The 16,660-nt window shown below is 55.4% G+C and overlaps 1 protein-coding gene across 4 annotated transcripts in view; it reads right to left on the bottom strand.

Annotated features, from left to right (window-relative positions):
- The window catches only part of AP2A2 (adaptor related protein complex 2 subunit alpha 2), a 51,337-nt gene that overhangs the window by 23,497 nt on the left and 11,180 nt on the right, over nucleotides 1-16,660 (bottom strand). For all 4 annotated transcript variants that reach the window (XM_031942511.1, XM_031942512.1, XM_031942513.1 and 1 more), the window contains exons 2-5: nucleotides 9,707-9,775; nucleotides 5,943-6,085; nucleotides 4,572-4,765; nucleotides 509-638 (exon numbers count right to left, since the gene is read on the bottom strand). In XM_031942511.1, coding sequence (XP_031798371.1) covers nucleotides 509-638; nucleotides 4,572-4,765; nucleotides 5,943-6,085; nucleotides 9,707-9,775 — 536 coding nt within the window. The remainder of the gene's footprint in view (nucleotides 1-508; nucleotides 639-4,571; nucleotides 4,766-5,942; nucleotides 6,086-9,706; nucleotides 9,776-16,660) is intronic.

Here is a 16,660-nt window from a genome sequence, read left to right as displayed (position 1 = left end):
TCTGAACAAGACGGTTAAGAAAGTTAATCCAACCTCATTCTCAGCAACGTCCTCCAGAGACTGAACTTTTGAAATGAGCACTAAAGAAAAAGGGGCTACTCTGGGTCTCCCCAAATCGCTGATTATTAACAATCATTTTTCTAATTCTGCCTTTGACTTTATGGAGAGATGCAGTCCCCTCAATGAATCACTAATACAAGCACTTCATCAGGGGTTTCTAACTAGGGAGTTTATGAGGGAAAACAATGTGACAGGAAAGAAATTGTCCCTGCAACAAACACTGACCCATCATTGCTCCGTCCCCACCTCTTTCCTCAAATGTGGGGCTTCCAGTGGACACAAGTTAGGATTTTTTTAAGTCATTTTTTATGCCGAGGTCAAATCCATGACCTTTCTCCCAGGTCCAACCATGGAGCAAAGACGGACAGGAGTGATGTGGAAAAAAAATCTAACCATCCCTTCGCCAGAGGGACTCGGCCTCCAGCTCCCCCCGGCCCAAGATGCTCACCAAGTGCTGGTCATTAAGGAGATGCACCACGCGGGAGGTCCAGTCGCCCATTGGCACAAGGTCCGGGGACGTTCTATACAAACGCAGCAAGCACAAGGCCGCACTCTGCTTGACGCTGTCCATGGTATCTCTGAAAGACCAACAGGCCCATCCATTAGGAAGAACAACTCACCGCACACACCAAGTGCTCGGGCCCCAGCTGGGCCGCGGCCCGACGTGCCGGGAGAAAAGGCAGCTCCCACCAGAAGCCCCGAAAGAGGGGCAGGAGCCAGAAGTCAGCCTTCCGGACAACACACGAGGCCGACGAAGGGGGAGAAAAGAGAAGGGGAGCTACACTGAGCGACGCAGAGTTGGAAGCACCCCAGAGTGTTGGGGAACTCTCCCCTAGGCGAGACTGCGATTCAGCCCTACCACATTTCCCCATTGAGCCCCTCTCTCCCTGGCAGAAACAAGAATCAGAGGGGTGCCAGTGCTATCTCCTGGGTTCCTTCCCCAGACCCCCAAGCAGTGCTGTTCAGGGCTAGCCCCCCACTGCCTGTATCTTGATACATCCGGGGCCTAACACCTAGCATGCGCCTCCCAATCTGAGGGGAGGCCAAGTGAGCCTGAGCCTTAGAAGTCTTAATTCTTGGTTTTTGTTTTGTTTTTGCTGAGGCCATTGGGGTTAAGTGACTTGCCCAGGGACACAGCTGGGAAGTGTTAAGTGTCTGAGACCAGATTTGAACTCAGTCCTCCTGACTTCGGGGCTGGCGCTCTATCCCCTGCGCCCCCTGGCTGCCCCAAGATCTCAGTCTTTGCCAGCTCCCATGCTCCTCCAGAGTCCGCTCCGCTGGAACCGCCCTGCTCTTTCCTGTGGTGTTCCGGCATTCCCCGTGTCCAGGACCTGCCTTTCACAGAGGTCTGGTGTCAACCACTGCTCAGGGAATGGCTGTCAGGGCCAGACTGGGGGGGGGGGGGACACAGCTGCAGGGGCAGGACGGCCATCAGGTCACCTCTGAGAACAGGCTCCAGCAGACACAAGTCAGGGCCAAGAGTCGAGGAGAAACGTGTCAAGACCCAGGGGAAGGGAAGGTTCTCACCGTGGAGACCACCGACATGTGTTATCCTCTGTGATGTCTTCCTCACCTTCTCTGTTCTGCCGTCTCCTCACTTAGAAATGAAAGAAATAAAGCTCTGGCTACCGACAAGCGTAGTCACGGACAACAAATGCCCACATGTGTGTCCTTTGCTCTTCCCACAGGAGGAGCCTGGCAGCTCTCATCGCTGCCCCTCTGCAATCGTGACCAGAGTCCCTGCGTCTTTCAGAGACGTTTGCTTTATCCAACCGCTGTCAGCACCTATACGTTCTCCCACTTCTGTTCCTTTACATCGGTTCATACAAAGTCTTCCTGGGAAACCATCTGCTTCAGCATTTCCTATAGCACAAGAACAGGATTCCATTATCCTCCACTGGGTGTCCCTTAACTTGCCGTCTTCTCCACTTACTCAAAAGGAGCCGGATATATTTCTGCACATCCTTACTTGTTTTCCATAGAACTAACCCATTGCCTCAAACTAACTCTTCCTTCTCTCCTTTCCTTCCTGTTTTCATGCTATTTCCATAATGAATGCTGTGTCTGCACGTGTCTCCTTTGATCAATTCACTCAAGAGATACAAGAGCCAGCCTCTCACCACCTCTTTCTCCTTCTCTGTGTATTGACTTTTACGCTCTGAAAATGGGAGACACTTCTCCATTTCCCTTCCCCTTTAGTTTACTCCCTTTCTCATCTCTTTCCATTCTACGATCAACAAAACAGAAAACCTCCCAGATCTTGTGGCTAATTAGACTCCCTTTCTGACCACAGATAAAAGAAAAAGTTTACAAAATTAAGATGAAAGTGGTTAATCTTTGTTTAGTCCTTTATCACTGTTCATTCATGTTTATATTTCTATGTTTCTTGTATTTCCTGTACTTGAACTTCAAAGTTTCTCCACATCTCTGGTCTTCTCATCAGCAATACTTGGAAGACCTCTACTTCAAAATCAATTTTCCTTCTGTTCTGCTGGCTAAATTATTCTTGGTTATCAACTCACATTGTCCAGAATACGTTTTCCAAGCTTTTCATTCCTGAAAAGCTAAGTTGCTTAATTTTATGTGACTGACTACAGCAGCTTGGGCTTGAATTGTCTTTTTGGCCACTTGCAGGGTTTTCTCTTTATCACGGAAGCTCTGGGTTTGGGCTGGGATGGGCCTGCTCGTTTTCACTTTGAGGAGGTGACCGGGAGATTATTTCCACTTCATCCCCCTGGTTCTCAGAGAGTTGGACAGTTTTCTCTGAAGAATTCTTGAAATCTGAAGTCTTGACTCTTGTTTTTTTTTTTGGTCGGGGATTTCCACGCTTCTTAACGTTTTTTCCCTCCTCATCAATGTTTTCAAGGTCAGTCATTTTTCCTGTGAGATGCTCTGGCTTTTCTCTTTCTTTTTCAGTCTTCTGACCTTAATTTTGTTTTTTACCTCGAGGAGTCACTGGCTTCTCTTTGGCACTTTTTCATTTTCAGAGTGTTTGTGCCTGGGCAAAGATCTGTACCTCAGGTGCCAAGCCGAGCGAATTCCCTTCCCAGGCCCGGCTTCCTTGGCTCCCATTTCTTTCCCCTTTTCTTCTCTCCGGCTTTCATTCCATTTATAGAAACAGTTTTAACTTTTTTTAAGCCTTTGCTTTTTTTCTCTTCTAGGAATTCTACTTGAGTTTGTGCCAGTCTGTGGTTTCCTTTCAGGCTTTTCTTGGGGACATTTGGGGGTCATTCCCTTCCGCATTTGGGCCCGGAGCATCCCTGTCGCCATAAGAGCACATTTATGATGGCTTCTTGCTCGTTCTTCAAGGCTTCCCACTGAATTAGGAGGACTTTCTGTCAGGGCTCTGAAGGGAAGGTCTGGGCCACTTCTGCTGTCACTCTCTGGGAGGGGTGAGTGCCACGTGGATCTCAAGAGAGCTCAGAAATGATCCCAGAGGGGTCTGATGCGGGCGAAAGCTACTCTCTGCCCCCGGGTCTGAGTTCAGAGGTCGGTGACCTGGTTGGGTCTGAGCCTCAGCACGACCTGCTGGAGTGGCTCCTGTCAGCCAGCAAGGAGGCTCTGCTGGCCCTGGTGGGAGGACTGCAGACTCCCCTTGGGTCAGAGGTTCCTGGCCTGGGTCTTCCCCTGCAGGAATCAGGTGGGGCTGGCAGCGGGAGCTGGGCTCCGCCCTGCTCTTGGGCACCGAGTCACCCAGTGGCGGCTGCTTCTGAGCTTGCTCTTCTCTCAGAGCCTGGTAAGCTCCTCACCAGAGCCCTGCCCCGGGCACAGGTCCCGCCCTCAGCGGCTCCGGGTCTGTGAGCAGTGGGCGGCAGAGATGCAAGCTGGCGCCTGCTCCCACACTCCCCCTGGAGTTAAGGGCCCTTCTTACCCCAATGCTTCTCCCTAGGCACGAGAATGCTCGGTCTGGCCCCAAATAGCTAGTCCTGCTCCTTCCCCAGGGTCTGAAGATTTGTTTCCCGCATGAGCCTGGGCCCAAAAACCGACTCGTGATCTTGCCTCAGGTCTCCCGATGCTGGTTCGGTCTGGTGTATTTTCTGGGCCCGCCCCAGGGATTCTGGGAGGGAATCACCAGCCACGCAGACTATTTTGCCGTCTTGCTTCTGCTCTCACACTATATGTCACATCCTGAAACTGCCGGGGCTGGGGAGAGGGGGTACTTCTAAGGGATGGGGCAACAGAGTGACCGTGATGTTCTTGCACGGAAAATGGTGCCCCCAGGACTCCGCTGGAGGAGGCGGGCAAGCAGCCGGTCGGCCAGCCAGCTCTCGGGCTCATGCCCTGCCGTCCGCCGCAGGGCAGGGTCTCCTCCCTCGCTGGGGGAGTCTAGGTCTTCTGCCCGGCAGAGATGGGGACAGTCTCTGGACCTCCTCAGCTTCTCTGTGCTGCCCAAAGGCCGCCCCTTACAATAGTATAGCTCTGAGGGGCACCGAGGCGCAGCCCCCTGCTCCCTCCACGTGGTGAGGGGGGGCCCCCCTCTCTGGGCCCACTGCCCCAGGGCAGACACCTACCCGGCCACCAGGATCTTGGGGATTTCCCCGGCAAAGGCCTCGGCCATCTCGCGGCTGCCCACGTTGGCGATGCAGTGCAGAGCCAGCCCCATGAAGGTCGGGTTCCGGCTTGCCAGGTCGTTCTTGATAGCATTATTGATCAGGCGGATCAGCTCACTGTTGGAGTTCACTAGGACAGAGATGAAAAGGTAGCCCTGTGTCCCAGGGAAAAGAGAGTGAGACAGGAGCAGCAAAAAGCCTGGAACTGAAGCAAAGGGAGCCCGAGCACGGACCTGCCCTCCCACAATGGGCCTTCTGCCCCCAGGCAGGCCGAGGACTCCCAGGATGCCCGAGGAGCGCAAGCTGCTGCCCCCGGCCCGTGGAGGAGCGCAGGAGCGACCCGTGGACCCCTCCCACCTGCAGCACCTCCCTCCCAGAGCGGCTGTGACGGACAAGTGAGACTGTTATTTGTAAAGTGCCGGCGCAGTGCCTCAAAAACGGCCGGTGTTAAATAAGTCACCAGCATCGTGACCCTGGCTCTCCACCCCCAAGTCTATTCTGGGCCCTCCCCTCCCCTTTCCCTCTCTCCCTAGATGATGTCACCTCCCAGGGGACGTCACATGCTCATTGTCAGTGATCCGAGGTCTGCACAACACTACAAAGTCCTCCCAACTCTGGGGCAGATGATGTGACTGACCCCATTTTTCCAGATGAGGAAACTGAGGCAGAGGGGAAGGGTCACAAGACAGCACCTGAGCCTAACTCTGAACTCACATCCCTCTGACTCTAGACCTCACGCCGCCTCCAGGTGTCCCCGTGTCCTTTCCCCAGCGCTAAGTCTCCCTGTCCCACCATGGCCCTCCTCATTCAATTAACCCCAATGGCTCCCTACTGACTTGAGGACCCAAGAGAAGTTCTGCTCGGTTTCTAAAGCCCCCAGGAGTCTGACCCCAACCTCTCCTCAGACTTACTGGCATAACTCTCCCTTTAGCTCCAACTCGGACACCACGGTGCTCCTCCTCCCCTCCTCCGTGGCACCCGCCCGGAGGCCCTCCCTCTTCCCCTCCTTTCAGACTCAGCTTTCCCTGACCTCTGCCAGTTCCTGGGCGTGCCTTCCCCCCAAACCCCCTGCAGGCCAGACTTTGGTCTTCTCAGTGCCTTTGACAGTTTTCTGGCAAACCAAAGTCGGCCCCGCTCCCGAGGGAACTGCCCCCGCAGAGGAGCACCGGCCCTGCTCCTCCTCTCGCCGCACCACAGCCTGACGAGCACACAGGGGCCCGCCCCCGGTGCAGGGCGCTCTGGGACCCCCAGAAGGGCAGGAGCCGGGCCGAGCCCATCCTGGCTGCAGCCCGCCCCAACCTTAGCAGAGCTCAGCGACAAGGTGACACTCACGATCTGCTTTTCTGTGTAGCGATTTGAGCTCAGCAGGTTCACCGCTTCCATGTGACCGAAGTCAATGTCGTGGCCCAGGAGGAAGATGAAGAGCAGCTTGCACACGTACTTCTTCTTGCTGTAGCCATCAAGAGCCTTGTCTCCTATGGGGGGGGGGAGACTAATGAGGGTCTGCTTGGACACGTCCCCACTCTGCACACTACACCCCTGGGCCCAAGGCCAGCAAGAGTGGGTGCACAGATGCTGTGGACAGCTCCTGGCCCCCGGGGTCCAGGCTGAGAGGCGCATTCGTGTGAGTATGAACGTGTATGTGTATGGGTGTGTGTGTGTGTGTGTGTGTGAGAGAGAGAGAGAAAGAGCAGGTGTGTGTGGATGGACCTTCACATCTTGGACGTGATGAGAGCTCCATGTGTCTGGACCAGCTGCAGACCGCCCGCTGTCTGACTTTTGCCAAAGGGAGCCGAGGGAAGGCTAAGGTTTCCCAGCTCTGTGCTCCCCTCCATGAGCCACGTGAGGAGATGCCCACCTTCTCCAGGGAGATGGCGGCCACCGGGTCGGAACACCATACAGGGTCAGAATGCCACGTTGGGTCAGAACACTACTTGGGGTCAGACTTTTTGTGAAATGCTGACTACTTTGCTGAGCTTTCTGGGATAAGATGAAGAAAGGAGACAGCAGGAAGTAACATGACATAAAACTATCCCCAAACCCCTCTGAGAGGCAGGTAAGCACCAGGGGGCCACCACGGGTCCCCAGGCTGTCAGTTCTGTCAGTCAATCCATGAGCCACATAAGGCGCTCCTCCAACATTAAGCACTCCCTGTAGCCATCTGTCATCCATCCGTGAGCCATAAATGGCATTCCTCCAACATTAAGCATTTAGTCCTTCTGTCCAGCCATCTATCCATGAGTCATAAAAGGCATTCCTCAAACATTAAGCACTCCCTTTGTCCATCATCCATCTTTGAGCCATGTATGACATTCCTCCAACATTAAGTATATACTCCACCTGTCAATTCAACCATCCATCCATCCTTCCATCCACCCAACCATTCGTCCGTCCATCTAACCATCCATCCATCCATCCCACTCATCTATCCATCCAACCATCCATCCATCTGTCCATTTATCTATCCAACCATCCATCTTGTCCGTCCATCTAACCATCCATCCATTCATCCGATCATCTAACCATCCATCCATCTGTCCATCCATCCAACCATCTGTCCATTTATCCAGCCACCCCTCCATCCATCCAACCATCTGTCCAACTGTCCATCCATCCATTCATGAGCCATGCAAGATGCTCCTCAAATATTAGACACTCCCTCCTTTAGTCTTTGCCATCCTCTGGTTCCTATGACTTCAATTATCACCTTTCTACCACTGAGTCCTGAACCCCACGCCCCCCCTCGAGACGACTCCTCCCTGCTTACAAAGGATCACAGAGATCCGCCCAGATGTTCCACGAGAGCCCAAAGAAACCACATTAAATCGATGAACTTGCTATTGTGGTTGTTGGTTCCTCATTCTTGAAAAGGACCCTGACATCAGGGAGGAGATGCCATGGCATGCAAATGAACTGGACTGAAGTGGGGGAGGGCTGGACAAGGTCACCGACCTCGCTGTCCCCTCCAGAGCCATCAGGGCAATGAACATGTAACCAGTCCCTGAAGCTTCACAGAAAGAGAAAATGAAGCAGCCTCTGACCTCGGGGAGTTTCTTGCATATTCCAGGTAGCACAAGGTGGAGGGAAAAGATCTAGGGCGAGAGCCAAGAACCAAAATCCTGGGAACAGCTCAAACAGTTCCATCTGAAGGCCGCCACATGGTGGTACTGGAGTCTTCGCCAATTGATCCCGCTGATGCCGTGGCCTCTGAGACGTTCGCTGCCACTAACAGGCCCCTACCCTCAGCACTGAGCGATCCACAAGTTGGAATCTCTGCGGCTTCCTGAAAGCGCCTCGTGGCTTCCCACCACGGAACATAACTGGGACATAACTTGCCACAAACCTGGAAAATAGCCGACTGATGCTTAGGTGGATTTCTGTTTCTGCTGGGGAGGCTGCTCGGCCTGGTCGGGTGACCTAGCTGGTCCCCTTCCGCCGGCCAAATTGGGGCCCAGCTCACGGGCCATTGGCATGATCTGTCCAAGATGCTCTCACAGATCAAGCAGCTCTCCGGTTGAACCTCCACCCGCAGCTCGGGATCTGGACGAGAAACACTCCTCATCCACTTGGGTCTTCTTGTTTAGATTGTGCGCCGAGCTCTGGAGAGATGCCTTGTCGGGGAGCCAGCACAACGTCAGCAGCAAACAGGAGCCATTCACGGGGAGCTCATCTGGCTTCCGGGGGGGGGGGGGGGGGGGGGGGGGGGGGCGGGGGGGGGGGGGGGGGGGGGGGGGGGGGGGGGGGGGGGGGCAGCACCCTTGGGAAGCCCATGTCTGACAACTTGCTGGATGAGAATCGGTCAGACCCAGCGCCCCCCAAGAAAACCCCAAGCTCCATACGCTTGAGCCATCAGTCAGGAAACACTGATCAAGCACCTTCGCGGCGCCAGGCCCCGGGCCCAGCTTCAAGGCCATCCAGGGAGCAACAGGCGGTGCCAGACTCAAGGGCTCACTCAAGCTTCGGGGAGACAGCGGGCCACAAGTGCACTCACACGGGCTCTGGACAGGAGAAGCTGGAGGATGCCGCACCACAACAAAGGGGGCTTGGGGAGGCTTCCTGCCGAAAGTGCAGGCAAGCTGGGACTTCAAGGAAGCCCGGGGAGGTCAGTATTGGGAATGGAGGCGGGAGAGCACTCCAGGCTGGAGCCGAGACCCGGAGCCTTGGTGGGACAGCCAGGAGGCTGGGGCCACTGGGTGAAGGGCCACACGGGGGAGATGGGACTGACTCATGAAGGCCTTTGAAGACCAAACAGGGCATTTTGGGCTTGATCCTGGAGGCAATAGGGAGCCACGGGAGTTTACTGAGTCCCACACTGAAGGAAAATCACTTTGGTGGCTGGACAGAGGAAACATTAGAGAGGGACCTGAGGCAGGCAGACTCCTAGCAGCTACTGCCAGGTTCCAGGCATGAAGTGAGGAGGATCATGGGGCGGGGCTGGGTCAGAGGTGGGAGAGGGAGTGTTTGGGAGTTGCAGCAGCAGATGGGAAGCCTGCCAGAGGTCGGGGGGTTGTGGGTTGGCTACTCTGGTATGGAAGATGACAACCAGCAAGGAGTCCGAAATGACTCTCAGGCTGGGGGCCTGGTCCCTGACAGGACCAGATCGCGTCACATCCCCCTTCTCCCAGCAGCCCTGCCCTCAGTGCTGAAATAATGAACTCCTCCCTCCCACAGCCGGGTAGCTCCGGCTCAAGTGACCCCCTCTCCCCAGCCAACATTCTCCTTCTGGGCATTGTTTCCCCCATTAGCACCTAAAGTCCTGGGGGGCAGGGAAGTGGATCCCCGGAGCCATGTGCGATGTCCGCGCACAGCAAAGTACTCGAGGCACACTTCTTCAGTCATTCCTCTGCCCACGTATCCGGGAGAGCCTTTCAGGGCCGGCTGCCACTGAGGCCGGCAGGGGCTGGGATCACGGGGAGTTTTTGGCCTGCCCCCCACCCCATGACAGGAGCGAGATCCATGCACCAAAGCCCACCTCGCCCCTTCTCACGACCCTCCCCAAGGGCAGGACAGAATGCTCACTTCGGGGGAGACCAGCACGAGAGGGGCTGACAAAGGCAAGACCAAGGGACCGCCGGCTGAGCTGCCCCGCCACTCACCTTTGAATTTGGATCGGATATTGGCCAGTTCTTTGTTTATCCTTTTGATCTCCGCCTCCTTACTCTTGCCTGAAAAAGAACAGAAACCAAGTGCTGCCTTTAGCCATGCACAAGGAGCCTCCTCCCAGCCAGGAGGGAGGAGCCTTGTTCCAGCCACTGGGTGCCAGGGCTCGGAGGAAGACACAGAACCAGGGCCTGGATCTTGCGGCCGTCCTCAATGATGGCAAGTCCATCGGGCCTGCCGCTGCCCCGACGAGCTCCCGGACCTGGGGGTCTGCCGGCCGGGGTAGGGGGTGGCACAGGACATTAGAAAGGGGAGCGGCGCTCTCTGCCACGTGAGGGGGCCTGCCTAAGTTCCTTCAACAGGCCACGCGGTACAAAGGAAAAGGGGCCCAGACTGGGAGTCTGAAAGCCACTGACCCCTGGCTCCTCTGCGCCCCTCACCCTTCTTGTGCCCTTGGACAAAGTCCCTCCGGCTCCCTGAAGGACCCGGGCCTCTCCTCTAAGGTGGGCAGATCCCGCCTGGAGGCCAGTCTCCTTGCAAGAACCTCCGCCAGTCCCCTGACTGATAAATGGTCCACAAATAAGAGCCGTCCCAGATAAGGCGCTTATGGCCATCTAGAGCCGTGTGGAATGCTCCTGACTGCAGAAATGCACGTGCAAATGCTGACCGAGGAGCTACCGGACGCGCCAACAGGCCTGGAAAGGGAAACGACCCTCACGAGCCTGAGAGCAGGCAGATGAAAGCTGGCCAGAAATCAGCAGCTGGAAGGGGGAGGGGGGAGGCAGAATATCGGGGGGCGGGGGGCAATCTGGAGATTGGGGAACTTCCTTGGAGCTGCCAAGGAAGCTAATTCCACTTAAGCGCGGCGGTCACTAGAACATACAGTGCGCGTTTCCAGAGACATCCCGGGCCGTGTCTGCCACACACATCACCAGCTGACCTCATGACTTTATTGCTTCCGTTTTATTTATGGGCGAAGGGGAAGCTGTGAAGGGAGCCAAGCTCAGGAGGCAGGACTGAAGCCGGATCTCCCAACCCCGGGGCCGGGGCCAGTGGCCACTGGCACTAAGCCTTCCAGCATCTGTTTAGAGGAGTGAGGAGGCAGAGGGCCGCCGCTGCTGCTCACTGTCCTAGTCAGACCACCTCAGATTTTTCATTTTAAGAAAACAATAGGGATCTGGACAGCGCCGGAGACAGAAACGAGGTGGCAAAGGGACCGGTCCTGCTTCCCCCTGAGGATCAGATGGAGAGGCTGGAGGTGATGCTGAAGTCACAAGAGCACTCCCAGAATGCAATGGGCCACCCTGCAAAGTAGGGGGCTCCTTCTCCCCAGACGGCCCCCGCAGAGGCTGACTGCCCCCAGCAGGCTCCAGAGCAGAAAGCCATTAATATCCTCCCTCCGCCCTCGGACAGTCTCCCAAGGCTCGCCCTGAGAGAAAACTTCCCTCTTGCCCCTCTCGTCTTGTCCTTAGGCTCCCTGCTCCTGGCCTCCCCTCCTTCCTGGTCTCTCTTGCCGCCCTGACAGACTGTGGGAATCCTCTTGGCTCAGTTCTGGGCCCTCTCCTCCTCTTCCCGGCCCTGCTGCCCTCGGTGATCTCAGCGGCTCCCACAGATTCTGTTACCACCTCACTGCTGATGCTTCTCAGATCTATTTATAGGCTATTTCTGTCTCCTGACTGTGCTCCAGGCTCAGAGCTCTAGGTCACCTCAAACTGGATCTCACCTTGTCCACATCTGACCTCATGCTCTTTCCCTTGGCCCCTCCCCTCTTCTAATTGGCAAGGGCGCCAGCGGCCTCCCCGTCCCCAGGCTCACAAGCTAGTCATCGAGTCCTCATCAGTCCTGATGATTCCACCTTCCCCAAAGCTCCCATCTCCTGACAGCATCACCGCCGTGACAGGGCCCCCAGTGCCTCTCATCCGCCGCCCTGATGCAGGCCCCCAACATCTCCCATCCGCCGCCCTGACGCACACCCCCCGACACCTCCCATCCACCACCCTGATGCAGGTCCCCAACATCTCCCATCCGCTGCCTTGAAGCAGGTCCCCCAACACCTGCCTATTGCAGTAACTGCTGGATGATCTACGTGCCTCAGACCTCCATTCCATCCCAAAACATCATCTTCCTAGAGCACGGATCTCCCCTGTCGCCCTCTGCTCTCCAAAAACAAATACAACATGCTCTGGTCAGCTGTTAACACCTGGGCCCTCCCCGTCGCGTTTGCTCCATGACTAGTCTTTAGACAAGACCTCCCATCTTTGGACTGGAGGCATTTTTACTGGACCTCTCTTCCTCCTCGTTTCTGCCTTCGGGCTTCTCTGACTTCCCTCAAGTCTCAGTTAATGTCCCACCTTCTGCCCCAAGCCTTTCCCAGCCCCCCATAACCTTCCCTCAGAGATTCTCCTGCTCAAAGAGAGCTCTGGGTAAACTGTCTCCCCCATCAGACTACAAGCTCCTTGAAGGCAGGGACTACATTTTAGCCTTCCTTTCTGTCCCCATCATTTTGCACAGTACCTGATATGCAACAGGTGCTTAATTAATGCTTGGGGAGCGGCTGCCTCAGGAGGTCAGTCTCCCCTTACTGAGACTTCTTGCTGGTCAGCATATGCTGCCACGGGGACACCAGCAGATCGTGAGCTCCTTGAAAGCCCGTCTCCATGACAGCCGGCCGCGGGCCTGGCACTTCCTCATTTCCAGGAAATGTTGGATGGAGAAGGGAAGAGGGTGGGGTCCGTTTCATCTCTGGGGCCCCTTGTCCCCAGTGGCTCCAGAATTCTCAGAACAAGCCAAGCTAATTGCCACAGCCACAGATTCTGCGAACATGTGACAAGCCAGAAAACTGCAATTAGAGGCATTTGGTTTTGTTAAACCGCCTGTTTCTCCAAGTTGGCAAGTCCAGATTGAGCTGCCGGGACTCTCGGGAGGCTCAGAGGCTGACAATTCACAAAAGGAAATCCCAGAAAAAATTCACAAACTCACAGCTCTAAATACAGATGCCCATGAAAGAGCCCCGGGGGCTGCCCTGGAACCTACTCTGGAAAAGAGTATTTGCCAGTAAACGATTTCTGGGCACTTGAGAAAGGGTTGTATAAAAGCCAATCTTCACCAAAGTCCTGAACATTTCCTTTATTTTCCTTCTGATTAACAATTTACTTGAATTTTGAAGTTTCAAATGCTACCCCTCCCTCCCTATCTCTCCTCCCAGAGACAGTAAACAGTCAGATATAAGCTGTACATGTGCAATTATAGCTAACACTTCCATATTGGGCATTTTGTCCAAGAGGACTTGAATCAGAGAGAAAAAAATGAAAGTCCAAGCTAGAATGCTCCAGAATGTATTCAGTCAACAGCAGGTCTTCCCACAGAGTGGCGAGCACATTGCGTCATGAGGGCTCTGGGATCACGTTGATCGCTGTATGAGCAAGAACAGCTAAGTCATTTACAATTATTGCTGGCTACAATATTCCCCTGGTTCTGCTCACGTCCCTTTGCATCAGGTCACCCGAGTCTCTCCAGGTTTTTCTGAAAGCATCCTACTGGTCATTTCTTATAATATTCTACTATTAGCTTGTTCAGCCGTTCCCCAATTGATGGGCGTCCCCTCGATTTATAATTCTTGGCTGCCACAAAAAGAGCCACTATCCGTATTTTTCTACAAATAGTTAGCTTCCCCCTCTGGGGGGAGGTCTTTCGGAGACAGGGTCAAAAGGTATAGAAAGTTTACACTCTTTGGACATTTCCCCAAGTGACATCAGGGCAAACAAGAGTCGCCATCTTATCGATGTTATCCCCATGACAACACGGCCATTACTAGAAAAAAATTCTTCTCTACTGACCCCGAGGAGCGAGAGCTGGGCCTAGGGGAGGTCACTGAGGCTCGACCTAGCGAGGTCAGCCTTCACGACATGAGGGCCGAGAGTTTATCTGCTACACAAAGCATCGGCCCAACAAAGGGCTCTCCTCCGGACTCCCCAGCAAGAGGGACCGGCCCATGCCCGAACCCTCATGCACATACACACACTCATGGCCACTAGAGCTTTACCCCCATGGAGGTAAAGGGCCAGGATCAGCACGAGCACAAGGGGCAGGCGCGGGGATTGTCTTTGTCGGTGTCCTCTCGACAGCCCTGAGCCAGAGTATCTGGGACAAGGCAGCCCGAGGAACAAAATATAAAGAGTGGCCACTGGTGTCTGGGCAGCAGAGAGAGAAGAGGCCACGGCAATCCTACGACCGACACACTCCTTCCCCAGGACCCAGGAGTGCTAAGGACCAGGGGGCAGCGGGAAGGGCCTGGCTCCCAGGGGAGGCCCAAGGGCTGCCGATTCAGACCCCCCCCCCCACCCCGTCCACCCTGAAAGCCGAGGTCTGCTCCCAGCCCTGAGGCACAAGCCTGGGCACATTTAGGAGGAGGGTGGCCCACTAAAACCAAACCATGTTTCACTCCATTGCTTCGTGGCTGGTGGCAACACCAATCCCACACTCAACATAAAGATTTAGGGCACAGTCCTGGTCTCTGAGAACAAACGCTTGCCAAGCACACAGTCTAACTCACTGGCCCCGGTTCCTCTTACCCAGCACCAAGGGCAGCGTAGGCCCCCCAGGGTCCTGTGTGGAGGCGGGCAAGCTCGCCCAGCTATCGCCACAGGTCATGGTCGAGGTCCCCTTCATCTCACCTGGGCCAGTAACACGGTTGGTAGATGGGATTTTGTGATATTTTATCTCCGTTAGCACAGCATTAAATGAGTATTTCCACCCAACTGGGATGGCAGAAAGGAGTCTGAGCAAGGGCCAAAATACACCTGAGCCCAAGCCTGGGACTGCTGCCTCAGCTGGCAAGGCCACCGAAGCCAGAACCCCCGGCACGGGGACCCTCCTCCTTCAGGAACTGCTGAGGCCCAAAACCTCCCTCCTGGCGCTTCCCCAGCCGCCCCCAGTCGCCAACCTGCCCCAGGGGCCAGCGGGTAATTATGGCAACGCCATGGGAACCAATACAGGGCCCTCGGCTAAGCCCAAAGGTCTGCTGGGCGCTGGGCGTGCCGCCCCAACTTACCCAGGGGACTTCCTCCCCAGGTAACAGTGTTAGGGTCAGGGTCAAGTCAGCTTAGCCCGTGGGAAGCCAGGCTCAGCACCCCCTGCCAGCAAGCCAGGGGCTGGGAAAAGTTTCGGGGAAGTAAAGGCTTCGTACACCACGGCTTCCAAATAGGAGCTCGCAGACTCACAGCCAGAAGGCCTATAGGGTGGCTCTCTGTGGCCGTCCCCAAAGAACGCAGACCGAATGGAGCAAGATTCGAACACTGGAGCTTTAACCCAGCTGGCAAAGCCAGACAGAACATCAAGGGCCTGGAAATTGCCCTGGAATTCCAGGTCCCGCCCAACATGGGCCAACCCAAGCTGCTGGGGGTTCTTAAATCAGAGCCCTGTGGCAACTGTGCTCATCCTCGGGGGGGGGAGAGGGGGAAGAAAGTGGGCACCCACTTTGGAAAGCCTACATGGTCATCCTCCTGGCGCCTTCCCTTCAGCCCTGGGTCTCCTGCCCAGAAACGAAGGCGGGGGCGCCCACATACTGCCGCAAGACCCAACGGGAGAGAGCGACGACTGCCCAATCCCACGTCCCCCTCCCAGGGCCTTCGGGTCTCCTGAGCATTTCCCCACCCAGGAAGCGACAAACAGGTGGCCGGCCTGCTCCCAAGATTAACTGAGAACGCGGTCCCTGCCCTGCTTGGCTGCCCCAGATAACAAGGTCACTGCTGGCTCTCTCCCTGAGGCAGGAGGAGCTCATCCCCTTCCGTGGGCACAAGGACGCGGGGCTGGAGGGATGGAGCCCTGCCCAGACGAAGGCTTACGCTGCATCCCTGACCGGGAGAAACGCTCAACTTCAAACCCAAATCGGAAAAATGAAAAGGTTGTCGTTTTTCACCATCCAGGGCCACTCACACCCTGAAACCCAGTCCCTGGACCTGGAGGCGCGCCAGGTGAGAAGACCCTGCTGCCATCATGAAAAATGTCACTTCAAACCAAGATAAATCAAAGGAAATTCTTTAGGGGGAAAAAAAAAAAAAACGTGGATAGAGAACCAGACCCGGAGTGTGGAAGATGGGTTCAAATCGAGCCACCTACTAACTGGGTGACCCTGGGCAAATCAGCCGACCTGTCTGCCTCAGTTTCCTAATCTGTAAAGGCACAAAAAATAGTCCCTAGCTTCCAGGATTGTTAAAAGGATCAAATGAGCTATTTATAAAGCACTCAGCATGTGTCTGGCACACAGCAGGCATTTAATAAACACGTTCTCCTTTCCCCAAGTACTGAACAATGCATTTCTCAAACTGAGGACAGAAGGAAAAGCCCACGGTGAGTGTGCGTTTGTTGCCCAGCACCCTGGTAATGCACCCGTCACACTCACGCTCCCGCCCCGCCCCCAGCGTCTGGCCATTAAGCAGAGCAGGCTAGACCCACATCCTTAGGGCCCCCCCCCGGACCCCATCTCAAGCAGAGGCAATGCCGGCACCCACACGGTCACAACTGGCTCTGCCTGCAGTCAGGCTCCTCGGCCACTCTCTCCCCTCTCCCCACGTGGCTTAGCTCTGACCTTCTAAACCAAAGGCCACTCCCCACAGAGTCAAAAGCCTTCCCTGCTTGGCTCGGAAAGAAGGGCCTTCGGACTCTGTCACTGAAACCGGAACCCGCTAAACATGATCACCGGCCCCAGGTCAGAAGAGTCCAGTCACCGGCCAAGGGAACTGCGGTCTCACGTCTCCCCAGAGTCCTGTCCAAGGCAGTATGAGAAGGATGTGAAGAAAACGACTGACAATGGCCAACGAGGGGGCAGCTGGGTGGCGCAGTGGATAGAGCACCAGCCCTGAAGTCAGGAGGACCCGAGTTCAAATCTGACCTAACTGTGTGCACTTCGCCCCAATTGCCTCAGCAAAGAAAAAGAAAAAAAGAAAATGGCC

The sequence above is a fragment of the Sarcophilus harrisii genome, chromosome 6, assembly GCF_902635505.1.
Source record: "Sarcophilus harrisii chromosome 6, mSarHar1.11, whole genome shotgun sequence".
In the NCBI taxonomy this organism is placed as follows: domain Eukaryota; kingdom Metazoa; phylum Chordata; class Mammalia; order Dasyuromorphia; family Dasyuridae; genus Sarcophilus; species Sarcophilus harrisii.
The sequence above is the reverse complement of the archived record's forward strand: the minus strand, read 5'-3'. Positions and strand labels throughout refer to the sequence as shown.